The sequence below is a fragment of the Acinonyx jubatus genome, chromosome B2 (assembly GCF_027475565.1).
Source record: "Acinonyx jubatus isolate Ajub_Pintada_27869175 chromosome B2, VMU_Ajub_asm_v1.0, whole genome shotgun sequence".
NCBI lineage: Eukaryota > Metazoa > Chordata > Mammalia > Carnivora > Felidae > Acinonyx > Acinonyx jubatus.
The window spans coordinates 147,847,228-147,869,680 of NC_069385.1; the positions used below are offsets into that span (position 1 = coordinate 147,847,228).

The 22,453-nt window shown below is 48.8% G+C and overlaps 1 protein-coding gene and 5 non-coding genes across 6 annotated transcripts; 1 reads left to right on the forward strand and 5 right to left on the reverse strand.

Moving 5' to 3' along the window:
- Positions 1-2,045: 2,045 nt before the first annotated feature.
- LOC106989575 (olfactory receptor 2B11-like) lies at positions 2,046-3,057 on the reverse strand. Its single transcript, XM_015088067.2, is given in 1 exon segment — positions 2,046-3,057. A coding segment is annotated over 1 exon segment (945 nt). The 5' UTR covers positions 2,991-3,057.
- Positions 3,058-9,312: 6,255 nt separating this feature from the next.
- Positions 9,313-9,386, reverse strand: TRNAT-UGU (transfer RNA threonine (anticodon UGU)). The gene has a single exon. It is a non-coding gene; the product is annotated as a tRNA-Thr (tRNA).
- A 2,258-nt stretch (positions 9,387-11,644) lies between these two features.
- Positions 11,645-11,717, reverse strand: TRNAM-CAU (transfer RNA methionine (anticodon CAU)). The gene has a single exon. It is a non-coding gene; the product is annotated as a tRNA-Met (tRNA).
- A 2,200-nt stretch (positions 11,718-13,917) lies between these two features.
- Positions 13,918-13,999, reverse strand: TRNAL-AAG (transfer RNA leucine (anticodon AAG)). Its single transcript has one exon. It is a non-coding gene; the product is annotated as a tRNA-Leu (tRNA).
- A 989-nt stretch (positions 14,000-14,988) lies between these two features.
- TRNAM-CAU (transfer RNA methionine (anticodon CAU)) lies at positions 14,989-15,061 on the forward strand. The gene has a single exon. It is a non-coding gene; the product is annotated as a tRNA-Met (tRNA).
- A 3,567-nt stretch (positions 15,062-18,628) lies between these two features.
- On the reverse strand, positions 18,629-18,702 carry TRNAT-CGU (transfer RNA threonine (anticodon CGU)). The gene has a single exon. It is a non-coding gene; the product is annotated as a tRNA-Thr (tRNA).
- Between the last annotated feature and the right edge of the window lie 3,751 nt (positions 18,703-22,453).

Below are 22,453 nucleotides of genomic sequence, written 5' to 3' on the forward strand. Positions count from 1 at the left end.
ATCCCCCTAAAAAATATTTCTTTTTTTTTTGTTGTTGTTATAATGAACAAGTCTGCAATATTTATTCTTTTTTTTTTTAATTTTTTAAATGTTTATTTATTTTGAGAGACAGAGAGAGACAGAGCACAAGTGGGGAAGGAGCAGAGAGAGAGGAAGACACAGAATCTGAAGTGGGCTCCAGGCTCTGAGCTGTCAGCACAAAGCCTGACTCCGGGCTCAAACTCATGAACCACGAGATCATGACCTGAGCCGAAGTTGGCTCTTAACCAACTGAGCCACCCAGGTGCCCCTGCAGCATTTATTCTTATGCATGCCCTCCTCACAGATGATTTTATTTCTAGTAAAATTGCTGGGTAGAAGAACATATATATTTTTAATAATAACAGGTCCTGTTAGATTGCTTTCCAAAAGGCTGTAACCACCTCATATTTCAAAGAACAACAGACAGCTTAGCTTTTCCAAAATGAGGACAAGGATCCCCTCATGTCAAATGGGAGCGAGAAGGTTTTCCCAAGATTATCCTCTAGTCTTGGCCCTCAAAGCTCTTTCTCTAGGGTCCTGTTGCCCTCCAGATAACAGCACTAAGCTAATTTACATATTCCAACTATTTCTCACATTGAAAAAATATTATTTTCTAAAACCCATCAACTTTTTTCATATACCTATCACATTTCCCAGCTTGTATTAGCAGAAGGAGCCAGGAACCCACGTCAGTTTGCAACCTTGTCTGCATTTTTAAAAATTTGCTTGTAAGACCAAGTTTTGTCACATGATGGTATATTGCCCTATATTTCCCCATACATAAGCTATCTGTATATTTATCTATTAGCTGTTGCTTATCTAGTTATTGCAGGGTAATATATATATTATATAATTATTATATTTTGCATAGAAAAAATATAATATTGGCTACACTTTCAAAACCACAACTTTACTTTTTATGTTTATTTTGTGACATACATCTTTATCATTTCTATTCATCTTGTTTGGTCTTGCATTCCATTTATTCAATTGTCATAAATTCAATTCCCTTCTACAAATGTGACAGAAAATATATTATTTTTAATGAAAAGCTTTTTAAAATGTTAACTTTTTGATTCAAATATAATTGGTTATAATTTATACTATGAAGAATAGACCCAAATTAAGTAGTTACCATACCAACTTTTTGATTCACATTTAATTTGTTGCGATTAACAACACCTGTTGTAAATGTGAGTCATACTTGAGTTTATCCTAATAACGTGATTCATGGCCTCAGACGAAGGGGCTGGTTGCCAGAGGGAACAACCTCTATGGGAGGGTTGGAATTTCTGGCCCCTTCCTTGGATTCCCCAGAGGGGAAGAGGCTGGAGATTGAATCACTCACCAATAATTTAATCAATCGTGCTTGTGTAATGGAGCTTTCATAAAACCCCCTAAACAATGGGGTTTAGAGAGTTTCAAGGTTGGTAAACACACTGAGGTGCTGGGAGGTGTCATGCTCTGAGAATGAATGGACATCCTACCCACCACCCCTCCCTGCCAAGCCTCACCACATGCACCTCTTGCATTCGGCACTTCCTAGGTGGTTTTGTTTTGTTTTGTTTTGTTTTGTTTTTTTAGTAACAAACTGGTAAAAGTAAGAAAAGTGTTTCCTTGAGTTTTATATACTGTTCTGGCCAATTATCAAACCTGAGGAGGTTGTAGAAATCCTTGACTTAGTTTGTGGGTCATAAGTATAGGTGGCCTGGACTTCTGCTTGACATCCAAGGTGGAGGCTGTTTTTGTGGGACTGAGCCCTTAAGTTGTGGAGTCTATACTAACTCTGGGTAGTTAGTATCAGAATTGAATCGAACTGTAGGCCACCCCATTGGTGTCAGAGAATTGGCTCGTGTTGGAAATAAACCAACATAACTGGTGTTAAAAGTGGTGTAGATAAATATAGCACATGAAGGTTTTCTTGAGTTGGCTTCTGAGCACAATTCTGGTGAAACATATATTTAAAGGAGGATATATTTCAGTTTATTGTTGAGCTTTTCAATTCAGAGTAAAGCATCATTTTCTCATATTCTTTTGGACAAAGTGGCACTCCTCAGAAATCTCCTCAAAGCTCCTTTAACATCCTTGTTCCTCAAGGTGTAGATGAATGGGTTGGCCATAGGAGTAATAACACAGTAAAACAGTGTCAGAGCTTTGGTAAGGTCCTGAGGGCTGTCCCCTGAGGGCTGCATGTAGATGTAGATGCCGGGGCCATAAAATAAAGACACCACCAGTAAGTGTGATGAACAAGTGTTGAAGGCCTTAAGTCTCCTATCAGCAGAAGGGATTCAAAATACAGCTTGGGCAATACAACTGTAAGAGACAAGAATCATGGAGAGGGGTCCCATTATCAGAAAGGTGGCCACCACTGCTAAAGTGACCTCATTGATTGTGGTGTCCGTGCAAGCCATCTTAATAAGCCCGGGCAGCTCACAAAAGAAGTGATCTAGCTCCTGATCCCCACACAGGGGCAGCTGGACTGTGAGTGTCGACTGCAGCAGTGAATTTGCCAGACCAATGAGCCAGGCTGAGCTGGAGAGCTGCTGGCAGTGCTTGTGGTCCATGATTACAGAGTACCTCAGAGGCTTACACACAGCCACATAGCGGTCTAAGGCCATGATGCCAAGCAGGACACATTCAGTACAGCCCAGCCAGTGAAATATATAGGCCTGCACCATACAGCCTATATAAGTGATGTTCTTGTTGGAGCCTCCCAAGTTGAACAGCATTTGGGGTACTGTCGTGGTGGTGAAACAGAGGTCCAAAAAGGAGAGGTTTGTGAGGAAGAAATACATAGGACTTTGGAGTTGGGAATCTAGTTGAGAAACCAGAATAATAGCAATATTTCCCAACAGTGTCAACGTGTAGGAAATCAGGAGGGCAAAGAAGAGAGGGAGATCCAACCAAGGGTATTTGGTAAAACCCATAAGAATTAAGTCTTCTGGAAAACTTTCATTCATGTGCTTCATTGAATTTTGATGGGAGACACCTGCTAAGAACAAGGAAGATAAGGTTGATTTTAAAACCCCAAGTTAGCAGAAGTTTTGAAGACATGAGAAAAAATATACTTTTATGCGAGACAGGTGGGGGACATGCTCAATATAAATCATAACATTAATGAATATCATAATTATAATTAACATTATAAAGTAACATTTGAAAAAGCCCTTTCAGTAGAGAAAGTGCTTTCAAATCTATATCTATATCATCTATATCTCTATCTATCTCTATCTCTATATCTATCTCTATGTATCTATATCTATCTATCTATCTATCTATCTCTTTCCTAAACCAAAGCACTGTGTGATAGGTTAGTGGACATTAGTGGTTGTGGCTCTTCTGTATGATTAAAGAAGCCATTGGGAGGTGGGCAGTGTATTCTTCTCCCAGCAACCTTGAGCTAAAGGGTACGTGTGATCTACATGTGGTCAGTCAGACTCTTCTACACAGGATCTGAATCTTGGTAAAATGATGCAAAAGAATGGGGAGGAGGAAATGGACTGTCAGAGCAGGTGCCTCCCTGACTGATGTCCCATGTGACAGCATTAAAGGATATATCCTTCATCGTCTTTCTGGAGTGGGATCTTGGCTGTGTCTTGCTTCCCTTCATTTCTGCTTGTTGATCAAGTTTGGTTCTTCTCCTTTTGCGTTGATGCTGCAAACTACCACTCTTCCAATATCTCCTTTCTGCTTAACTTATCAGAATCATTATCTTTGTTTACGACCAGGGACCTTGACTGAAACAGAAAATGGTACCAGAAAGTGGGTTGAAATTTTCTGCAGGTCTCTCGTAAGTCAGGGCACTGAGGAGGAAAGAGCGGGACTCCAAGAATTGGAATGAGGATATAGGTGGCATCCAGATAAATCAGGATGACAGGATCCCAAAGACTTCCAGAGGGGAAAATATGCATATGAAGTACAATAAAATAAAAAATGGTACTGAACTTCCTAACAGCAACCATGGAAGTGAGAAGGGAAGGGCGATGATTTTAAAATTCTCAAGGAAATGATTTCTAACCTAGAATTCTATTCACAACCAAGCAATCAAGTATGAAGTTAGAAGAAGACATTTGAAGGCATGAACAAAACCCCAAATGCCATTTCCCAGGCACCATTTCTTAGGGAGTTATTGGAAGCTATGTACCTTCAAAATAGGGGAGAGAACAAAACAATAGGACGACCCCAGGAGACAGGGAACCCAGGATGAGGGGCAATCCCATAACAACAGTAATGGGATATCTTGGGAACGTGTTCGAGTACGGCAAGGGTCGAACAGCATAGCTCCCAAAACGATAAAAATAAAAATTAAAAAAAGGAATTTTGTACCATCTGCGATAGAACTGAGAGGACAGTTTTAAGCAGCTGTGGTTCATCACATGATTCCATCGTTACTAATGTTTACACAGTCACGAAAGCGTAAACCCTCAATGCTGCTGTAACTAAACAGTGCGATGTGTGAATACTCGCAGGGTGAGGCATAGAGCGCGTTCTCTCTCTGTCTTCTCTCTCTCATTTGCTCTTCCTTTCACTCTCTCGTTATGTAAGGGTTAAAGTTCCTCATTTTTCATAGTAAACAATAAACAAATCATGTTTAAAGTGAAAAACTCCAAAGAGAATGAAAGCCGGTTATTAGGAAATATGGGTGAATAGAAGAAAACACCAAAATTGTTAAAAATGTGTTACCTCAGGCGAACAGGAATCAAGAGTGAGGAGCGATGAGGAAGGTTTTTCGATGCGAGCTCATAGTATTCTTTTATTTCTTAACTTTGAACATAAATGAAAATTAAATGAAAAGGGATGGAAGGGGATCTTGAGATCTCTAAGTGATGGCAAAGGGCATTAGAGAGAGACGCATTTTTTTGAAAACTGGAAGCACGCACTGATGGTGCAGCCTAGGATGCATAGACTGGCACAGTGGAAAACCAGGTTGTAGAAATAACTCAAGTCCAGGATATGGAAAATCTTGAATATGAGGTTAAGGGGTCTGAGCAAATCAGGACTTTTTTCGGAAGGACTGTGAAATGACGGGAGCGGCACTCCGAACATTTACTAGGGCCGCAGAATGAGGGATTGAGGGGAGGAGACTGGAAACTGGGGGGTCGGTTGGAAATTTGCTGCAGGAGTCCAGGGAGAGAGGCTGAGAGTGTCAGCTAGGAAATGGTCAGGAGCCAGGTATGTGTGCAAGACAGAGGAAGCAGTGGAGAGGAATCTGAAGTGTTAGTCCGAGGTGCTGAGAGAATGGAAATGCAGTGAACAGGAAGGGGCTTGTATGTGAGGGTTGATAGGAGTATGTGATTTAACCAAAAAAGGCATCCTAAAAAAAAGGTAAATTTAAAGCTTGGCCTGTAACAATGGGTCCTCAGGGTCCAGAGGATGAATTCTGCTTCTCAAGTCACTTCTGTGTCAGCTTGACCAAATTCCCATTCACGAAGTGTCACACAACCACCTGCATCTACGGTTAGGACGCTTTGTTGCTGCTATTCCACCACCAAGGACAGATATCAGGGCAGAGGCAGTGGTAAGGGAACATGTCTCCGAAAACAGAGGACAGGGGCACCCAGGGTGGCTCAGTCGGTTAAGTGGGCAACTTTGTCTCAGGTCATGATCTCGCTGTTCGTTGGTTCAAGCCCCATGTTGGGCTCTGGGCTGACAGCTCAGAGCCTGGAGCCTGCTTCAGATTCTGTCTCCCTCTCTCTCTGCCCCCCTTACTCATGCTCTGTCTTTCTCTCTCTCTCAAAAATAAATTAAAAACACAAAACCGAGAACATAATAAACTACATTTGCCAGGAAGTTCCTACATCTGCGTATGAAATGGCAGAGGAAAAGAATAAAACAAGATCCCACAGCATCCCCTCCCCCACCAAAAATCCTCAATACTTTGGCTTATTGGTCACTGTTCACAACGTTTGATCTTCACATTTATCTTCAGAGTATTGGCCTTTAGAGAACTGATTTTTAGTGACACCTGCTCTCTTTCCTCCTGTCTCCTAGACAATGGGATCTTTTGCACATAATTCTGGACTGAAGTGGAGACACGCTAGCCATTGCTCTGGCAGAATGAGAATTCATTTAGCTCATGGGGTCGCCTCACCATGCTTGATCTTGTTCACAGTTTGGAACCTTCACTTTCTGTCTCAAAACAAAATAAAACTGAACAATACCCATTTCCCTCTTGGCTGGTGTGACTAGAAAGAGACATCACCAGAACATACCTCTTCTCATTTGAACTTGTATTAAGCAGGTGTCTTTAGCTATAGAAGCTTTTAGTCAGGAGAAAGATTGCAAAAGGGTTGGATCCCAAAAGTCCTGGGAGAGGGAAGCAAGCACGATTCGGCTTCAGTAAGAGCCACTAAGGGTCTTGATGCGGCAGGTAGGGTGAATGTGTTTCCTGAGGCCTGGGTTCCAAGTCTGGTTCAAAGGCATATAAAGCCAGTTCTCACCCATTATGCCAGTGGCCCCTGGGGGCGGGGTGGGGCACATCCCTGGCAAGTGAATCTCCCTGGAGAAACAGCATCCATCTTTCATTTACAGTTTGGGTTATGATTATAGAGGGCATCACTGCCTCCACTCATTAGTCCCATCATAATAGCAAGGGGGAGTAGGATTTACCCCAACAATTTGCAGAAAGCATATATTGCATTAATGATGAATGCAATGACGAATGTTCTCATACAATGCTAACAACTCCTTGAGATGGGCATTATGAATGTTCTCATTTTATTTTATTTTTTAATGTTTATTTTCTTTTGAGAGAGAGAGAGAGACAGAGTACAAGCAGGGGAGGGACAGAGAGAGAGAGAGAGAGAGAGAGAGAGACGGAGACACAGAATCCGAAGCAGGCTTCAGGCTCTGAGCTGTCACCCCAGAGCCCAACGCAGGGCTTGAACTCACAAACCAAGAGATCATGACCTGAGCCAAAGGTGGACACTTAACCAACTGAGCCACCCAGGCGCCCCTAATGTCCTAATTTTATAGCTGAGGAACTTGAAGCTTAAAAAGGTGTAATTTGTCCAACGTACCCAAGGCTCACACATTTCCAGAATTCAGACACCAAGTGAATTCTTCGCAAATGTCATGAGTAAGCATTGGTTTTCTTATGTCTGAAGTGTTTAGGATATGTGTTTATTTGGTCTTTTCAACCATATTGGAGTTTCCTTGGAGACAAGGCTCATGTCTTTCTCAGCTGGCTTCAGGACGGTGTTAATCAAATTGAGTCTTCCTTTTATTTCCTCCAAAGGCTGGGACAATTTCCAGCTATCTCCATTATGATATGGGAGAATATGTCAGACCAGGTCACTCCTCAGGACCAGGCAGAACAGAAAAAGCAATTTAAAAAGTGTTTTGAAGGCCAAATCCTTGCTAACTATATGACAACACTTGTTTTTCTCAACACTTTCTTCACATCCACAAAGCTCCCTTTTCAGCAGGTAGCACTTTAGCAGCTCTTAGATGCCGTCATGACGAAGTTGTTACTCAGAGCTCAGCCACACAATTCTCCCTCTCCTGCTTGTTATGGGCTGAATTGTGTCCCCCCACCCCTGCCCTTCCAACTCATAACTCATATGTTGAAGCCCTAACCCCTAATGTGCCTATATTTGGGGATAGGGTCTTTAAGGAATTAATTAAGATGAACTGAGGTCATAAGGGTGGTGCCCTTAATAAGACTGGTGTCCTGGTAAGAAGGGAAAGAGCTACCAGATCGATCACAGTGTCTCACTGTCTCTCTCTTCCCTTGAAAAGCCATGTGAGGATTCAGCAGGAAGGCTGATGTCTACAAGGTGGAGGAGAGGCCTCACCAGAAAACCACTCTGATGGCACCTTGATCTTGGACTTTTAGCCTCCAGAACTACGAGAAGATAAACTTCTGTTGTTTAAACCACCCAGTCTGTGATATTTTGTTACAGCAGCCCCAGCTGACTAATACACTATGTTTAAATCAAAAGAAGCAGGGGATGATGAGAGCTTGTCCAGGGCAAAAGAAGATAGATCCTAGGAGACAGGCCCGGTTTGTTCACAGGGCCTGCTCATTCCTCATGGAGAACTTCTTACATCATTTCCTGAGGTTTTGTTTTACATTTTCCTCTTCCATGATTCAAACATGAGTTGAGCAGTCGTTCACTGGGCAAGAATTTTCTCAAACAAACAAACACCAGAGTTATCTCCTGTTCCCAAGCCCATTGGACTAGGTTTGAGATCAGTCCAAGTCACTTAACTTTGTTCAGCTCTGTGACCAAAGACTTCATTATTGACTTTAATAAAATAGAAGACATGTATCATGAGAAAAGCATGGGTTCTAGAATCAGACAGACAGACTTGGGTTTGACATTGAACTTTGTCCTTAACTATGTGTCTGTGAACATTATGGAGGCTGTTTTCTCATTGACAAAGAGCTATTTATTACATGTGTTCGACAGGATTGGTGGGTTAAGAGAGGGTGGGTCTGGAAACACCTGGAATATTGTAGACGTCCCACAATTCGAACTTGATGATAGGAGGGTAAGTGGATGTTCGTGAACCAGGACGAAAATGCGAAGGGCATACCGCCACCTCCCTCTGGGTTCAGCTCTGTCTGTAATATTTTAAGCTGGAGTTTTGCAAAGGTAATTGCTAAAAGTACACACAGCTGGGTCCTTCACCAAATTAAAACATCTGGGGATGAGTCCCAAGAAACTGTTGTAACAAGTTCCCTAGGTGACTCCAGTGCATACCCAGCTTGGCAATCACTGCGTTGTAGGATCGTTCTGCGTTTTAAACTGCAGAACCGAAGTTCAGTTTCCCGTGGGGCCAATTTATTTAGTTCCTTGGGGACTAAAAGCCTCCCTTGAAGACTGAAGACACATAAGAAAATATAAATTACTATTTTATAATTTAGTAGTATTTGGAAAATCACATGTAAAACATACCATGCTGGGTTTTCTAGAATCACTAATAAATTCTGTGGGAGTTCGGAAAAGGTTTTAAGAGTTGGGAACATTTATATTCTCTCCCCCCCTCCCTCGCCACGTCCCTCCCCCCCAAAAAGCGAGGACACGGAGGAGCTTCAGCAAAGTAGGGAGTTGCCGATTTCTGTGTTTCTCGCCTCTGAGTCACCGGAGGCCCATTTCTATTGATTCCCTCTCTTACAGTTGTTATCACTTTGATCATAAAGGAACATCACTTTCCCTTGAGAGTGAGAATTTCACAGTCACAAGTGCTTTACGAGTGCTTGTGTCAGAATCTATAGAAACACTGAATGAATACAGTGCAGAACAAGGAGCAGAAGGGGTTAATGGATCCATAAGAGAAAAGCCGAGGCCCCACTGGGACTCGAACCCAGGATCTCCTGTTTACAAGACAGGCGCTTTAACCAACTAAGCCATGGGGCCTGCGCGCACAGCGGGGTCGGTGCTGGGTCTGTCCTCGCTCTCAGACTAAACGTTCCCGCCCCGGCAGGTGCAGGTGCAGGACCCGGTGGGAAGCGGACACGCTCCGCGCCTCTGCCCTGTTAGGCCTCCCAGCGCTTCGTTCGGTCCAAGGATAACCCACAGCACCTCTCTCAGGCCGAGGCTAGCCCTCAGTAAGTCGACGCCATCCCCCGTAACGCCCAAGCGGGGTGACGTCTTCCAAAATCACACCTTGCGGGGGCTGCGCCTCTTCTGTAACGTGGACTCCACCTTCGAATGTGCGAAGTTGGGGTCTCTAACAAAGGAGCTTCACGCAGGACTCTCGGAGAGCCGCCCGAGCACCCGGCACCTGCACTGCGCAAGCAGTCACTTGCAGGGAGGGTCAGGAGCTGGGAGCGGGATGCCGGGGTGTGGACCTCGGCCAAGCGAGGCATGCCGCGTCTCCAATCCACGACGCCCGCGCGGAGGGCGCTGCCGGGACCCGCGCAGGTGCCCCGCTGGAGGCGAAGGGGAGGCGGAGAGGCCCCCGGCGCCCCAGCTGGTTCCTGGGTCCGGGTCGGCCCTCCTGGGGCTTTACGGTTCCGGCGAATGCTGCTCCGCCCACCCCGCGCAGCCCGGGCCGCCTGAGAGGGAGGGGCGTCTTCAGCTGGCGACGGGGACGCCTTCTCCCCTCTAGCACCACCCCCCGAGGTCGCATCCCCCGCGGTGATCCGCCCCAACCCCCGAGGTCGCACCAACCCGTGACCCGCTCCCCGACTCCCCCTCGAAGTCGCATCCCTCGCGGTGACCCGCCCCCCCGCCCCCCAAGTCTCACCCAGCCGTGACCCGCCCCCTCCCCCCGCCTCCCCGACGTAGCACCCCACGGTGACCTGACCCACGCCCTCGAGGTCGCACCTCCCTGCAGTGACCCGCCCCCGGCCCCCCGAGGTCGCATCCCTCTCGGTGACCCGCACCCCGCACCGGAGGTCGCACCCCAGTGATCGCCCGCACCCCCTCCCCAAGGTCGTACCCAGGGCGCCGAGAGCCAGGCGCACAAGCTGGCACCTGGTCTCGCTGCGCCCCCGGAAAGGCTCCGCGACTGACCGGGGTGGGGTCTGGGACTGGGGGGATGTCTGCGGGCAGGGGTCCTGGACACCCGGAGGTGAGGGGCGGAGGGCGGGAGACCGGGAGGCAGGGACCGGCGTGGGAGGACGCGCCCAGACCGCGTGTGGACTCTGCCCCGCGTGACATCCGCACCGAATTCCAAAGGATCCTGGCCCTAAACTCCGGGTCTTTGTTTTTCTCCCTCCCTCTCTCCCCAAACTTATCTCCCTCCCTTCCCTCCCCTCCCCTCTCCCTCCCTTCCCCCCCCCCCCCGCCCCCTCCGCCAGTCAGGCAAGCACAACCCCGAGTGCAGCTCCCCTGGGGGGGAGGCAGGGATGGGGAGGGATCCCCCGTGACTTCCACCTGCAGACCTTGAAAACATTTCCCTGCTGTCTACCTGGACCGCAGACCCGAGACTCCACACAGCCTGATTGATAAATTCAAGGAAATCCCAATCCAAACTCCAGCAAGTTACTTAGAATATTGACAAACCGATTCTAAAGTTGAGACAAATGGCTCAGAATAACCAACACAAAACTGAAGAAGAACAGATTTCGAGGACTGTCACTACCTGACCTCGGATTTACTAGAAAGCCATAGTGATCAAGACAGTGTGGTGTTGGTGGGAAAAATAGAATGGAACAGAATAGAGCCCGGAAATAGATCCAAAAGGGACTGGGGAACTTCATTTTGAACTTGCTCAGGACTGGTGCCTCCTTCTTCCCTCAAGGGCTTGCCTTTGCAGGGGGAGTGTCTACCACGGTTATCTACGCCTGTCCCACCGCTGCATTTAGGGGAGCAGATAGCCTGCAAACGGGGAGGAATTGTGTCCAGAATCGCTCACACGTAGAGCCACCGCTCACACACCCTTCGTAACTGGGCGATTTAGACGAGTTGACGCTGAAATGAGTTGAGATCTGGGGAGACTGGGCCGGGGTGCGTGTTTTGTCCTGGGGGACCCGTGGAAGGCTTTGGGGAGCAGGGGGCAGGTTGTTAGGTGCGATAGCGTCTCCCCGCTTCCCAACCTCCAAACCTGTGAGCACGGTATCCTGCACGGCAAAAGGGGCGTGGAGGACGCGAGTGAGTCACGGGTCTTGAGGCGCGGTAGTGGCCTGGCTTCTTGGTCCACAAGGCGTGGGGAGGGGACAAAAGTCGCGTGCCTTCTCTGAGGCTCGAACTCAGGACCTTCAGATTATGAGACTGACGCGCTGCCCGCTGCGCTAAGAAGGCACCTGCCCGGCGGGCCTCTCGGCCTCTCCATCCGGTCCAGCCCCGGCACCCGAGGCACACCCCGGACCCGGGAGGTCCTGCCCGCTGTCGTGCGGCCCTCCGCGGACACTGTGTCCCCGGCAGGTCACAGTGACCGATCCGAGTCCCCGGGGTTTACCCTCGAGGAAAGAAACCGCCCCGAGCGGCGCCGCCACAGGGCTGATTTCACCCCAGCCCCACGTCGGCCCCGCGTGGGGCCAGGGCGCGCAGCCCCCTCCCCAGCCCCCGACCCCCGCGGGACCTCCGGACCGCGGGCCCCGCGCCTGCCCCGCACACCCGCCCCCTGCCCCCGGGCGGCCGCGACCCGCGTCCCCGACCCCCGTCCCCGACGTCCAGGCAGCAGGTGCGGCGGGACCTCCGAGGACGGGGAAGGAGCCGCGGGGTCGGCCCCGGAAGACCACCGGCCACGCGGACCGCGTCCTGACTCAGTGCAGGCCTCCCACGTGCCATCTGGCAGCCCAGGAAACGATTCGCTTGGTTTTCCTGCGAGTAGAAGTTCCTGATTGGAAGGGCTTCGTGGAAGGGCTTCGTGATGTGCGAAACGGGATGACGTCTAACAGGAGTGTTTACGCCACCGAACCCTGGACACACGGCGGCCGCGGATGCTCGGGAGGGACGAGGGTAGTGACAGTGATTGGTATAGCAAATAAAAAGTCCAAAGGAGGGAGCGGCAAATATATATATTAGAGTATGATAACAGTGGTAACTAAGTAAACAGAGCAGGAGGGATTGTTCAGCGTATGGTGTTGAGTAGTTATTTGGGAAAACAAAGCTTACATCAATACACCACCTGCAATAATAAAATAGATTCCAAGTAGATATAAATTTTAGAAGTGGGGGGGGGACCAGAAATATAATTATTAGCACTGCCAAGGGAGACATTTTTATGATTTTGGTGTAGAAAACTAATTTTTGCAAAAAAAATCAGAAACAATGAAAGTGACATAACTCACTATATTAAAGCCATATTCTGCTTAGATACTCCGTCATCCCCTCAAGGAAATTGCATAAGCGAAGTGAAAAATCAAATGAACAAATGGTGGGGAAATGTGTAAGTTGTGTTGTGAAGTTAATTTTCCTAATGTAAGTAACTTCTATACCTCAGCAAGTACATTCCAACTCACAGGAAAGACGTGCAAAGGGTATAGACACTGAGTTCATGAAAAAGGAAAAACAAATGGCTGTGAAACATGGAAATATTATTAATCTTTTAATAATTATAAGACTTATGAGATTATAATAAGTAATATTCTTAAGAGAAATGCAAAAATGCAGCTACAGAACTGCAGCGAAACCCCACTTTGCACCTGTCGGGCTGGCAATCAAAGAAACTAACAAAAACAATTGTTTGGGCTGGTGTTGCTTAGCATTTACACACACTGATTTAGAGTCCCAGGCTCCTGTGACAGGTTACCACCGGCTCAGCAGCTTGAAGCTACAGGTATTTCCTCTCAGCGCCGGAGGCCACAAGTCCCAACGTCAGTGTTACTGGGGGGAAATCAAGGTGCTGACAAGGTCCCAGTGGCTTGTCTCGGCCTCGTATCCATACCCTTTTTCTTTCCCCCTCTCTCTTGGACAGTTGTGAGGCAGTTAAGGTCCGCCTGAACCATCCAGGATAATTTCCCCATTTCAACTTTTTGCCATATAAGGTGATATTTACAGCTTCCAGGAATGGGGAGGAAGGGGTATTTTTCTGTCTACTACAGTCACTACGTCCTGAATCCACCTACAGGCACGGGGTTTCCTGGTCCTAACTTTAGTCTCCTTCTCTCCTTGCATCTCTAATGCAAATCTCCTCGTGTATTATTGAGAATATTAGATGGCTTAATATGTGTAAGGAACCCATGACAGTATCAGGGGACTAGCAGGACACACGTGGCAGTTGTGATGCTCACACTGCGCGACAGGCTGGCGGGGAACCAGGACCTTCCCAGGCGCTATAGGAAGACAGTTTAGTAACATCTGGGGGAGGCCAGACTCAACAAAAGTGCCACCCCAGGTCGGGTCTCACAACCGCTCTGCTGGTACCGCACACCTGCTGTTTAGGGAGCTCGGTGTGGCTGGTGGAGGTCTCACTTCCGTGTGAACCTCATGACCTTACATTACATATAAATAATTGGCAGCCAGACCTTTTTCTAAGGTCTGCTCACAATATAAAGGCTGGCAGCGGTGGGATTCGAACCCACGCCCCCGAAGAGACTGGAGCCTTAATCCAGCGCCTTAGACCGCTCGGCCACGCTACCACACGCCTGCCCCCTCGTGGATCCTGCGGGTGATGAGAAACCTCCCCGCCCCCTCCGCCCCGCGATCCTTCCCCGGGGTTCTCCCCCTCCCACGACCCCCGGGGCCAGAACACCACACACCCCGCGGGGTCCGCACGGGGGGGCGGGCGCCGCTTAGAGCCCCAGCGCCGCAGCGTGCACCCCCGCCCCCCTCCCGCCCAGGCCCGGGCCACTGCCCATCTACACCGTGGACACGACACAAACGTGCGCACAGAAGTGATGGAGAGACGCGCGTCACTTCAGGTAATTGGCTTCAAAGAGCACGTCCCAGGGGAGCTCACTGTCACTACCCTCGTCCCTCCCGAGCATCCGCGGCCGCCGTGTGTCCAGGGTTCGGTGGCGTAAACACTCCTGTTAGACGTCATCCCGTTTCGCACATCACGAAGCCCTTCCACGAAGCCCTTCCAATCAGGAACTTCTACTCGCAGGAAAACCAAGCGAATCGTTTCCTGGGCTGCCAGATGGCACGTGGGAGGCCTGCACTGAGTCAGGACGCGGTCCGCGTGGCCGGTGGTCTTCCGGGGCCGACCCCGCGGCTCCTTCCCCGTCCTCGGAGGTCCCGCCGCACCTGCTGCCTGGACGTCGGGGACGGGGGTCGGGGACGCGGGTCGCGGCCGCCCGGGGGCAGGGGGCGGGTGTGCGGGGCAGGCGCGGGGCCCGCGGTCCGGAGGTCCCGCGGGGGTCGGGGGCTGGGGAGGGGGCTGCGCGCCCTGGCCCCACGCGGGGCCGACGTGGGGCTGGGGTGAAATCAGCCCTGTGGCGGCGCCGCTCGGGGCGGTTTCTTTCCTCGAGGGTAAACCCCGGGGACTCGGATCGGTCACTGTGACCTGCCGGGGACACAGTGTCCGCGGAGGGCCGCACGACAGCGGGCAGGACCTCCCGGGTCCGGGGTGTGCCTCGGGTGCCGGGGCTGGACCGGATGGAGAGGCCGAGAGGCCCGCCGGGCAGGTGCCTTCTTAGCGCAGCGGGCAGCGCGTCAGTCTCATAATCTGAAGGTCCTGAGTTCGAGCCTCAGAGAAGGCACGCGACTTTTGTCCCCTCCCCACGCCTTGTGGACCAAGAAGCCAGGCCACTACCGCGCCTCAAGACCCGTGACTCACTCCCGTCCTCCACGCCCCTTTTGCCGTGCAGGATACCGTGCTCACAGGTTTGGAGGTTGGGAAGCGGGGAGACGCTATCGCACCTAACAACCTGCCCCCTGCTCCCCAAAGCCTTCCACGGGTCCCCCAGGACAAAACACGCACCCCGGCCCAGTCTCCCCAGATCTCAACTCATTTCAGCGTCAACTCGTCTAAATCGCCCAGTTACGAAGGGTGTGTGAGCGGTGGCTCTACGTGTGAGCGATTCTGGACACAATTCCTCCCCGTTTGCAGGCTATCTGCTCCCCTAAATGCAGCGGTGGGACAGGCGTAGATAACCGTGGTAGACACTCCCCCTGCAAAGGCAAGCCCTTGAGGGAAGAAGGAGGCACCAGTCCTGAGCAAGTTCAAAATGAAGTTCCCCAGTCCCTTTTGGATTTTCGTGTTGGGCCGGCTCTCCAGGCCTGGGAAAAATTCCCTCCCACCCGGTCTCCGCCATGGGAGTTGGGCTTCCTTCCCCCTGAAGGCAGCACATGTTCACGGCCAGGCAGGATGCTCAGCCGGCTCCCTCACTCTGACATCTTGGGAGTTAAGCGTCCTTCCGGGTGGTCCGCCTTCTGTCCCAGTTGGCAGAGTGTCTGCCCATCTCACACTCAAGACCCGGGTGAGTGTCCTCTGGATGCCATGCAGAGTGTGCGCTCCATGGATGACAGGCTTGGGGCAGGAGGCCCTTCCTCCCTGAAGTCACCAGGCTCCAGATCACCCTTTTCCGTAAAAGACTTCATTCAGTTGGTCTCAAGTCCCCGTACCTCCTGGAAGGCGGTTTGAGGAGGAAACAGTAAAGAAATCACCATTTCTACCCCAGGTCTACATGGGCTTTTCTCAGAATCCATTCAGCGTGGACAAGGGTGAGTACTGAGAGGCGTTACTGCTACGTCACACGGTGAGACTCTTTCATTTTGTAAGAAATTGCCAGGGGGCACCTGGGTGGCTCAGTCGGTTAAGCATCCGACTTCAGCTCAGGTCATGATCTCACAGTCTGTGAGCTCGAGTCCCACGTCGGGCTCTGTGCTGACAGCTCGGAGCCTGGAGCCTGCTTCAGATTCTGTGTCTCCCTCTCTCTGACCCTCCCCCGTTCATGCTCTTTCTCTGTCTCAAAAATAAATAAACAATTAAAAAACAAACAAACAAACAAGAAACTGCCAAGCTCTCTTCCAGGGTGGCTGCCCCATTTTGCATCCGCACCGGCAACGAATCAGAGCTCCTGTTGCTCCACGTGGTCACCAACAGTTGGTGTTGTTCGTGTACTGGAGTTTGGCCATAGCAGTAGCCACCTAGTGGTATCCCAGTGCTGTTTCAGTCTGCAATCCCCCGATACGGCCGACGGTGTCGAACACCTTTCCATATGCTTATTTGCTGACTCTATCTCGGTTGCTTGCGTTGCTTCTTCAGATATTTGCACATTTAAAACATTGAGTGGTTTGGGATTACATCAAAATACAAAGCTTCTGCACAGCAAAGGAAACAATCAACAACACTGAAAGGCAACCGACAGAATGGGAGAAGATATTTACAAATGACGTATCAGATAAAAGGTTAGTATCCAAAATCTATAAAGAACTGATAGGACACCCAAAAAACAAACGACCCAATTAAAAATGGGTAGAAGACATGAACAGACATTTCTCCAAAGAAGCCATACAGATGGCCAGGGGTGCCAGGGTGGATCAGTCAGTTAAGCCTCTGACTCTTGATTTTGGCTCATGTAATGATCTCGAAGTTTGTGAGATTGAACCCCGCATGTGAGCTCTGTGCTGACAGCTTGGAGCCTGCATGGAAACTTCTCTCTGCCTCTTCCCCGCTCTCTCTTCCTCCCTCTCAGAATAAATAAATAAACCTTAAACATAAAAAAAAGAAGACTTCCAGATGGCTAACAGACACATGAAAATATGCTCAACATCACTCATCATCAGGGAAATACAAATAAAAACCATAATGAACTATCACCTCACACAAAACGGCTAACATCAAAAACACAAGAAATAATTAGTGTTGGTGAGGATGTGGACAAAAAGGACCCCTCTTGCAGTGTTGGTGGAAATGCAAATTGGTGCAGCTGCTGTGAAAAACTGTATGGAGTTTCCTCAAATAATTAAAAATAAAACTAACCTATGATCCAGGAATCACACCACTAGATACTTACCCCCCAAAAATATAAAAACACTAATTCTAAGGTATACACGCACCTGGATGTTTATTGCAGCATTATCTACAATAGCCAAATTATGGAAACATCCCAAGTATCCATGGATACATGAATGGATAAAGAAGATGTGGCATAGAATATACAGTGGAATATTACTCAGCCTTAAAAAGAATGAAATCTTGCCATTTGCAACAAGATGGATGGAGCTAGAGAGTATAATGCTGAGCAAAATGTCAGTCAGTCAGAGAAAGACAAATACCATATGACCACTCACATGTGGAATTTAAGAGACGAAATAGGCAAAGGAAAACAAGAGAGAGAGAGAAAGAGAAACCAAGAAACAGACTCCTAACTATAGAGAACAAACTGATGGTTACTGGAGGGGAGGTAGGTGGGGGCTGGGGGAGATAGGGAGTAGGGACTAAAGAGTACTACAGGTATCATGATTAAAAAAAATAATTGAGTTGTTTGGGGTTTTTTTAGGAGTTATCTTTTCACGTGTCTGTTAGCCATCTGGATGTCTTCTTTTTTTTATTTTTAAGGTTTATTTATTTATTTTGAGAGGGAGGGAGAGAGAGCAGGGGAGGGGCAGGGAGAGAGAGGGGGAGAGAGAGGGGGGGAGAGAGAGAGAGAGAGAGAGAGAGAGAGAGAGAGAGAGAGAGAGAATTCCAAGCAGGCTCCAAGCTGTCAGCACAGAGCCCACACGCAGGGTTCAATCTTACAAACTTCGTTTCAAACGAAGTGGCCTTAGGTGTCCCCCAACCTGCTCTTTTCCCACAGTAACTTTGTCCTCCCCTGGGAATTCTTGGGTCCCCGACATTTTAACTTCCAGTTGATCATTATTCCTAAAGTTTCCTTAAGAGGATTAACAAGGGATCTTAACTGTTTATTCTCCACCCCCCCCCCCCGCAAACACCCCAAGTTTTCTTTTAGGTGAACACAGGATTCATGGTTCATGAATTTCTCTTATTTTATGAAATCATTATAAATAGAGCTGGAGATTGCTAGAATCTAGAGACATTACGCATTTCTCCGTGTCTGCCTGCTTTAAACTATAACACCCCGCAGGTGCTCAAAAACCCTTCTACTAGGAAAAGCATCCTTCCTCGGCAGTGGGTCGCATTTGAACTGTCATCTCCCTGAGAATCCACTTTTCAGGAGCAAGGAGCTCGAGCAAGCTGCAACCGAACAGCTCGGGTTCCACCGCCGGGAGATTGGTGAGAGTTTGGGAGGTGAGTAGGACTGACTCGAGGGGCCTGGCCAACGTAAAACGATTCTCAGGAAGAGTGGGTTTCAGAAAACGCCAGGCCCTACTGGGAGTCGAACCCAGGATCTCCTGTTTACGAGACAGGCGCTTTAACCAGCTAAGCCATAGAGCCACCCGGGAGCCGGCACCGCGCTGAGGCCTCGTGTCCCTTGGACAGGGTGGAAGCGAGCTCGCATCGCGGCCGTCTCCGGAAGACACGCAGGCGCGGAGGGAGGCTTCTCACCCGCAGGACGCGCTGGGGGCAGAACACCAGGACCAGGAGGCCGCAGGGGCGGACCAAGGGTTTTTCTATTACCCGGAGGAAGAGTGCCACAGAGAGTCGAGGCCACGCAATCCGTGGTGAAGACCGTGACAAGAAGGACTATTCACGACTTAAAGATGACCGCAGGATTTGCACAGAGCGGCTGGGCCCGGGCACCCGAGTACCTGCCCGAGGCGCCTGCAGCCTCCAGATCCGGGACACGAAGAGCCGCGCGTCCCCGGGCGAGCGGAGGAGGCCGGGGTCAGGGGGCACTCAGCGACAGGTGGCAGCGGGCCCCCGGCCCTGTTCCAGGGCTCAGCCAACATCTGCTGCGGGAACGACTCTGCAGGGGGCGCCTCTCGGGAGGGGTGCGGAGTGCGAGCCACGTGGTCAAGTTTTGAAGCATCCACGAGGAAAAAGCCGTTTGTCGGCTGGTTTCCCGCATCTCCGGTCCCCTCGGTTGCTCTCGGCGACAGTCTGAAAATCAGCTCGCCAAGCATGGCAGGCCTGCTCCGCTCGAACCCGCCGCGCCCTCAGGTGACCCCCCTCTCGCCCCCCCCCAGGTCGCCCCCTGAGGTGACCTGCCCCTCCCAGGTCATCCCTGCCCCCCTCCCGAGGTCGCACCCCTGCGGTGACCACCCTCCACCCTCGAGGTCGCAGCCCCGCGGTGACCCTCACCTCCTCGGTTGCACCCTGGACCCGGAAGGCGCCCTGTTGCGCTGCGCGGGCGGGAGGCGCGGCGTCAGGGCGGGGCGGTGCCTGGGACCCGAGGGTCTGCGGGGTGGGGGGGGGGGGACCTGGAGGGGCCGGGACTGGGGGCGGCGGGGGGGCGGCTGGGAGGCCGGAACGGCGATGGGGGTAGAGTCAGGGGCCCACCCGGACCGCGCGGGGGTTCGGGGCCGGATTTTATTCCCCGGCAGGGTCCCCCTCCGCACCCCCAGCCCCGTGTCCCGGGGGCAGGGTTCAGGCGAAAGATCCAATCCGGGGGCTCGGCACCTGGCGTCCGGTCGGTGGGCTCAAGGGGCGGTCTGAGCACACGCGTCGACTCGGACTGTGCGGGTTGCAGGCCGTGGGACTCCCGACGCCTGTGCCAAAGGGAGTGGGTGATGCGCCGCCTGGTGTGTCTTCTCCACATGGGAAACAGCTCCGAAAGAATCGTGTGTGCGCGCGCGCCTGTGTGCGCGCGCATGTGTGTGTGGGGCGCGTGTGCGCGATGAACTGTGAATATTACTTTTGGGTCAGTCATTTATCTTTTCACTTTACTTGGAAGTTTTGCTTTGGTTCTTTTTTGAATCTCGGCAAACTATTTTGAGATTCACAAACTGAGGGAACATAGACATTACTCACCAAACACTTGAGGGATCTGAAGTGTCTATTGTGGTCATGGAGGTAGGAGAGAGGTTCTGGCCGCTCTATTTAGCCAGAAGTCATGAGACCACAGTCTGCATTTGTAAAATGAGTTTTGCCATTAAAAAAAAAAAAAATCCTTGGACTCCTGGAGTGAGTTTTGTTTGGTGCTGTTGAATTAACTATTCTTGCTGGATTCTTAGTTATATTTTATTTGGGATGTGGATCTTTAGACGTTAGAGTTGAATTGTTCTCACTTGGTCTTCTTTTGGGTGCTACTTATATCAGGTTTTGGTGGCCCTGACCAGCAGATCAGGCAGCTTTCCATTTCTTATGCCCTGGAACTGTTTTCAACTGGCCACGGGAGTGATCTGATCCTTGGCAATTTGAAGGAACTTGCCTCAGGGAGTGAGTGCTTCTCAGAGTGGAAAAGAGGCCTGACGCCCTGTTCATTTGCTTCTCTGGTTAACATTCCAGCAGAATGTTTAACTTGGGCACGTCCTACTGTCTGATTCTCGGTGTATTTGTTGAGAGACAACGACACTAAAAGACTAACTGATCCACTGTGTCTATTGTCCTCGTATATTGTCCTAAACTCATTCATTACTCTTATCACCAGATACAGAGGTATAAAGTTGTAAATAATATTTGATTTTTGCTTAAGCTATCTCTCATCTATTCATATATCTACACTTTCCTTACTAATTTTGAATTCTGATTTTATATTTTCCTGGGATTAGACTTGCCACTGGGTTGTATTTTGGTTTCATTTGTCAAGAAGACTTTTTTAGCTCTCCTAGCATGTAAACAGTTTTTCTTTTTTAACTTCTTTCTTCCATTTTCATTTGGTAGGTTTTGTGGTCTTTTATTTACTTTTTAAGTGGTATACTAAACAGTATTTCAGGCATTTTTCATCTTAGTCTTTAAAAAATGCATCTGAGGTTATGAATTGTTCCCACTGGCATGCATTAGTTACATCCTACTGTTAATGATATATGTTGCCTTCTCATTCTGTTGTGCATAGCCTTCAGTTTTAGTTTTCATTTTCTCTTTGAGATATTTTAAGAAGAATTTGATTTTTTTAAGCAAAAAAATTACATTTTTAAATTATATTTTGATTCTTATTTTTACCCTTATTTTCTAGTACATTATTTTCTAAATTAAGAAAATATTTTGACAGTTTCTTACTGACCAATATATAGTCAAGTTATGAAATTCCATGGGTAATTTTAAAATGGTGTATTCCCCATCTTTAGGAAATAATTTGTATTTATTGGGTTAGTTTTATTGATTATTTTTAAAGTTTCTTATTGCTTATTTCTTGGTCCATTGATATGTCTTGGAGTGAGAATGGTAAATTAAAGCCAATTATTAATTGTGTCTTTCTGCTTGTATCTCTGGTGAATTTCTGCTGAATGAAGATTGCTGCTTTATTTTTTTGAGCATAAGTATTGAGAGGCAAAACTCTTTGTAACTCCACTTATAACCTTTAGTATTTTTAAATCCATGGTTTTGAAATTTTAAAATGCTGGGAAAAACTGCAATTGGGATTTTTGAGTAGACCTACTGTGTGCCTTTTAGAGAAATTCTAGGGGTAATGGAATCTCTCAATCTGGCCGAGAACTTCCCAGAGACTTGAATAAAATGTGTTTCTGACCTGAAAATCTGGGACGAGTGGGAGAATCACCCGTTTGATGTTGGTGTTCTCTAGGTCCCATCCTTCATTGTCCTACTTTTCCTGGAGACAATATTCATACTATTCCATACATTCACATCCCCAACTACCCAAAATAGGCTGATGGCTTCTAAATATCTTTCTCACAAAGACCTCTGTAGAATTTCATAGGATCGTAGACAGCTGCCTATGAGACCTTTCCACCTTATCATCTCACAGACACCTGAGCACATCCAGTCCTTCCTAGTCTTTTCTCCTTGTTACACCACAATCCAGAAACCGGGTAAGTACCCGAGATGATGCTCCATCATCCATTCCCTCCTCACGCATGTATTCATAAGGGAATATGCAGTCACGGCTGTTTAGGCTCAAATAGGGATCTTTTCCTAACTCACCACAGCAATCACAGCATTAGTAGAGTGTTCCAAGTGGCGCCTGCTGCTGTGAAATCATAATTTGATGTCATTGAGAGTTTTTGCTATTAATGCAGGTAACCCATCAATAAGCCAGCTATTCCAAAGATACAATTCTAGTTTTAATCTGATATTGTCTCTAAAGAACCTTGTAGTTTAAGTAGATACAAACCTGAGTTTTTGCCTG